General features: G+C 41.0%; 1 protein-coding gene across 2 annotated transcripts in view; it reads left to right on the top strand.

The window, feature by feature from the left end:
- Positions 1-5,264, top strand: part of WDR72 (WD repeat domain 72) — a 279,358-nt gene extending 274,094 nt beyond the window's left edge. For both annotated transcript variants that reach the window (XM_019504240.1, XM_019504239.1), the window contains exon 20: positions 4,626-5,264. In XM_019504240.1, coding sequence (XP_019359785.1) covers positions 4,626-4,681 — 56 coding nt within the window. In that variant the 3' untranslated portion in view covers positions 4,682-5,264. The remainder of the gene's footprint in view (positions 1-4,625) is intronic.
- Positions 5,265-5,952: the final 688 nt, after the last annotated feature.

Here is a 5,952-nt window from a genome sequence, read left to right as displayed (position 1 = left end):
ACAAAGAGCTAGCAACATGAATTATTTATTGCTCCTTGTGTGGATGAAATTCTGTGATAAGAAATTAAGACACTTCTGACAGAAGCTCTTGTTTGAAAAGAAAATGTTTAATGATAGAATACATTTACTTAAAGCTTTACCACTTACTTTTTTGTTGTCAAACATTAAAAGAGTAACATAACATTTAGGTGGCTTCTATTTTCTTTAGTATTTATCAGACACTTTAACTTTGTAGTTTATTTTAGGGCTTCAGAGCCTGAGGAATATCTGCATTTGACTTAACCAAACCCACAACTTCCAAATTCGTGTTCCACAAAGGAAACCTGAAAAGCTGCACCTAAGTTTGTAGTAAAATGTAACCCATAGTATTTGCAGAACTGCTTGCATTTTGGCTTACAGTTGGGTAGTCGGAAGTGTCATATTTCTCAACGACAGAAAGTTAAAGATTCCATTGTGTTTCCCACCTCGTTGGATGGAGGACATGTACAAGTATTATACTGCATCTGCAAGGAGCTCTGGAAGTATTCTTAGAAAGGAGACTTTATCAAAACTGGTAAAATTACAGATGTGCAGCGAAAATATTAACAGAGCTGATTGTGCCATTTGTTTTATGAAGATGGAAGTCTTTAACCCTGAAAACAGATTCAAAGTGATAACAGTGATTTTAAATCTCTAAAACCCTATACTGTTTATTGACTTACTTTGGTTCCACACTTTCCACATGCACACTCCCTTCCCCCTGCTGCAGATACAGGTCTCAGGTAATCATAGAAAAGGGCATATACCCAAGTGAGTAGCAGAAATCCATTAGACCAGGTAAGAAACTGATCTGGGATTTATGGTGATTTTTAATGTTCAAAATGTTGTCTGAACTAGTCTCTGACAGGTCATGGAACCCCTCAGCTTACACCTTCTTTTTCCTCTTGGATAATTCATAGTAAACACTTTTCACCTGTGACAGACACACAAATATCAGACTAGAGTTTCTTGCCTAAGCAAAATGGATTTTAGTTGCTCCTTTGCTAGTGCCTACAAGCTGCCATTATCTGTCTATTTTACCCACACACAGAGGGGATGCTGGGCTTCTGTCCCAGATGCCTAATACTAGGTTTCTCACTGCCTTTTTCCCCACATGCTGAGGACTGCTTCTGCTTGACATGCAAAGCCATAGCTCTTCAGACTAGTCTGCGCTTTCACCCATAATGTAAAAATCAAACAAGACCATTCTTTGTTCGTAGTTTTCATATGTGCACAACAAAACTGTTGAAAATATTAACTAATCCTCATTGCATGTTTGAGGCAAATAATTCCTATAAATCACATTTTCCAGATGAAGAAACTGAAACACAGAGACTTGCTCACATTATCACATCGAGTCTGTAGCAGAGCTGGAACTAGGACCCAGATACCCCGACTCATGGTTCTTAGGTTTGTCCACCAGACCAGGAGTTGTCAACCGGGGGTCCATGTACCCCTGGGGGTACTTTGAAAGGTCCCAGGTGGTATGCGGGGGTGGACAGGGACAGAGCACTGCCACCCCGCACTGCTGCCTCACAGGAGCAGGGCCTCACAGACACTGTGCTACCACTGCTTGCCACACCCCTGGTCTGCATCCAGCCAGTCGCCACCCCCCTCCCTCCCAAGGTACACGTACTAAAAAGGGGTCCACCAGGCATATACTTATTTAAAAAGGTTGAAAACCCCTGCACTAGACAATGCCCCTTCTCTCTGAAAGCTTAGCAGTCTTGCATTGTTAGGGAGTCTTGCTTCCTCTCCTCTCTTATTCTATCGCCCATGCAGAAACCCTTTTTTTTTTTTTTTGGAGCTTAATAGGCTTGTACTGCCATGGAGCTGGAGGCAGAAGAACCTGCTGAATTTCATCCTACAAAACCTGAGGAGGAAAGCAGCACAAGTTAATGAAGCCTGAAACTTCTGTGGCCTGTCTGCCCTTTAGTGCACTCCCACTAAGGGAGCCCCTTAAAGCACGGTTCAGGCAGGGCTTGTGCTGTCTACAGATGGATTAGATCAGAGCCCAGATGGAAATCATAGTCAATAAGTACTGGCACAGCACAGATGTTCCTTTCCTCTTGTGGACCTTCTATCTCACATGCACACAAACTTCACAGTATCCACCAGCTAAGTAGGCCCCAGTAGAAAAGCAGCTACTTCCAGGGGTTTGGGAGGCAGGCCAAGCTCCTTTGGTGAAAGAGTTGGTAGAAAATGGAGACTGATATTCCAAAGCATGTTCTCCCTTATCTCAGTTATTCCCACGCAACAGAGACTAGGACCTTATCTGATGGCTTTCAAAAGTCAATCAGTGTCTCTTTTGATTAGATCAATACGGTTCATTTGTACAGCTTAAATCCCTCCAAACACTTCATACTCATGCTCAAAATATTGGCCCATTCTAAGCTTTTTGCCCTTCACACTGCAATGTTCCTGCTTGTATTTCAGATATCAATGAAAAATCCTAATAGTTTCCACATCCTTTCTTACTTAGTTTCTTGTCCCAAAAAAGCCTGAGCACAGTGATAGTGGAAAAAAATCAGAGACTCTAAGCCAGGGTCTGTGTGAGAGAGCTCTATCCCAAGTAAGAAAATCTCTCAAAAGAGTCCAAGGCTGTCCACTTTAAAGTAGGTTAAATGCTTTTGCACCACTTCGATGGTGTCAGTGTTTGCACTCATTGGTGGTGTATTGCACAGTAATTCCAGCCACTGTAGCAAATTCAGTGGCATAACGCACCTTAAATGACCTGGGATGCAGCAAACTAAAAATCCTCTGAGGAGTTTGTTTGCTGCCCTACAGCCATGGAGCAAAGCACCAAGCTCCATGCAGCTCAGGGGCTCTGCGGGCAGCCTGGCAGCAGTCTGGGAAGGCAGGCTTCGCCGAAGAAAAGCAGCGAGCCTAGTATCTTTCCCCTCCCCCCCGGAGCCTGCCTGAGCTGTGCGGGGGGCCCAGTGCTTCCCTCTGTGGCTATGGTGCCTCCCGGGACCGCCTGAGCCAGGTGCCTATGGGCGAATGCTGCCTGGGAGGGGGCCACCACTGCTGCAGAGGAAAGCACAAGCTGCCTCCCACAGCTCAGGGACCACTCTGCCCACCGGCAGCTCTTCCTCCCCTCCCCACCACCGGAGAGGCAGGTAAGTTTGGGTGTGTGCATGACACAGGGGTTCAAAGGGCCCTAAATTGAAGCGGTGTTTTTAAAAACCCACCACTTCAATTTAGGGCCCCTGTTTCGTCTACACACGCCCCAAGTTTCCAACTGGCCATTAAGTGCATGAGAGCCATGAATATGCAGCACTGTAAGTGTGATTGTGTTGTTATGAGGCAGGTTATAATCACTCCATAGAATACTTGATTAACACCTTGGTGTTGCGTGCACTGAAGACTGTGTTATGTAGATCAATGCAGTACTACTTATATCACTATAAATCAATATGCTGTTTATCTGAACTTGATACTTAAATCTAGTTCTTTTCCCATTAAATTTCAAAACTATGCAGCACCTTATTAAAAAACAAAGCATTTATTTTTTCTTTTTCTATCCCAAGTACCAGTAGCACTGCAAAAATTAGGCAACAGTAAACAACGACAGCTTCAGGAATGGAGCACGGAAGATTGTTGATGATGATGCATGAAACAGAAAGATTGTGCAATGTGAAAGCAGCCCATTAATCATAAATACAGATAGCACACATTTCTCATGGACTGTGTTAAAAACGTTAAAATGGGCAAGGATGCTTTCAGAAATAAAACTTTTAGCATCAATGGCATCATAGAATCATTGTAGGGTTTGCTAGTTTGCAAGTCATCATTTTTCTCCCCAGATTTAAAAGAAAATGGCTTAAGAAAATGGTTCTATCTAGCTCTAAAATGTTTGTCTCATCTAGGATATAGGTATATTATTTGGTTCACTAGCAAGCAAATATCATCTTGACAATTCTGAGGCCTAGTATCAGAGCTGAGAAGGAACCATTGAGTGTCTTGCCTCACTTGAACAGCACCTTACAAAATGCACAATACAAGTAAATCTTTAAGTTTAGGCTAAAATTATCATATATCAAATCGCAAAAATCAGGTATCTAAAAGGTGAATTGATTAAGATCCATTTTAAGCATAATTACAATAAACCAAAACAGAAATAAAATATAATACCTGAATAGTATAATTCACTGTTACCTCTATTTCAACTTATTGTAGTGTTAGACCAGTTGAAAGTAAACATGTATTTATTTTGTGAGCAGTGATTGGAGAGAGAATGCAGATAATGTGTTAATAATACCCAATAGGAATAATCTCTCTCCTTATGCAATTGGGAAGTTCTCCCCTTGAAAAGAAAATCTGTTCTGTTGAATAATATTGAAGAGATTCAGATACTGTCTTGAGATGTTATGGTTTTTGCATTGCTTTTTGTGATTTTGTATGAGGTGTATAAAATATGTTGTGTTTGGAGGTCTGCAGTGTTTTTAAATATGACAAGTCAGTGATGCATAGCTTAATTTCACTATAAACACATTGAGATTATTTATCAATCAGTAAAGCAATTTACAATGGACTTTTATAAGGGAGGGTACATGTGTTATTCTGCCACACAGTGTTAAAATCAAATTAATACATTTGTTTTCCAGATGAGATGAAATCACATCCTTGGATGTCCAAGGTATGTTCCTGCAAAGTGTGTTAGACAAGCCTGCTCATTAAATGGAACTAGAAGATGAGCAAGCACAGTACAGGAAGTGAAGACAGAGGACATTGTTATGGATGGCAGCTGTTATTTGCTGTGTTTTGATACAAGAACTACTCCATGTAGGATTTATTACCGTATGTCTTTCACAATTAATTTTCAAAAAATACCTGTCATCTGCTTCTCCTTTCTCAGTTATTGGTTCCAATATGCATTGCCAGCCCTCTCACAAATTTGAATCGATTGAATTTAATCCATTTATTTCTAGCATATATGACCTTAAATGATTCCTTATCTTGAGACATTTTTGTACTAACAGAAACAATGACTCCAAATCTCAATCTATTGATTTATCAGAACAGTTCTGAAACTGAATTATACAATGTTGTGATCTGGTAACTATTACATTCTGCATGCAATTAATTTAATTTTTCACATTTAAATTCTCTTTACCTTATAATTCAAATACTTTTATTATTGATAATAGTTTAGCGCAGGAAAAGACCAAACATATTTAACAGAACTTAAGTATCAGTGCTTCTCTGAATTTACAGAAAAAATGTAAGCTATTAAACACTAAAATTAATCATGATTGTGTGATTGTGTGTATGTATTTGATTACAATCCACAAATTTCATTCTAAACACAAATATATTTACCATCGAAACTTTTCTTTCACACATATATAGTGTGTATAAGAATGCATCCTGTGTATATGTGTGTGTATACATACTTGCTTAGAGAAAGCTGTCAAAAAATCTAGTATCCTTTACTGAAATGTTGCAGTGCATGTTTCATAGATTCATAGATTGTTAGGGGCTGCAAGGGACCTTGCGGATCATTGGGTCCAGCCCCCTTCCCCCCCTTTCGCTCTAGGCAGGAAGACAACTGGGGTCAAGCGACCCCAGTGAGGTGACTGTCCAGTCTCCTCTTGAAAACCTCCAGGTAGGTGACTGCACCACCTCTGGAGGGAGTTTATTCCACAGTCTGGACACCCTGACTGTGGAGGATGTTTTTCCTGGTATTAAGCCTGAAGCAGCCTTCCAGCAATTTGTATCCATTGGTTCTGGTCTTCCCCAGGGGTGCCCTAGTGAACAGTTGTTCACCAAGCTCTTGATGCACTCCCCTGATGTAGCGAGCCAGCCTCTATCAGGTCCCCTCTCAACCTTCTTCTTTAGGCTAAAGAGGCCCAGGTCCCTCATCCTTTCCTCTCATGGCTTGCCTTTCAAGTCCCTGATCATATGGGTGGCTCTTTTCTGGACTCTCTCAAG

This window comes from Gavialis gangeticus, unplaced genomic scaffold, assembly GCF_001723915.1.
Source record: "Gavialis gangeticus isolate Ggan-Ray unplaced genomic scaffold, GavGan_comp1, whole genome shotgun sequence".
NCBI classification, from domain to species: domain Eukaryota; kingdom Metazoa; phylum Chordata; order Crocodylia; family Gavialidae; genus Gavialis; species Gavialis gangeticus.
The sequence above is the reverse complement of the archived record's forward strand: the minus strand, read 5'-3'. Positions and strand labels throughout refer to the sequence as shown.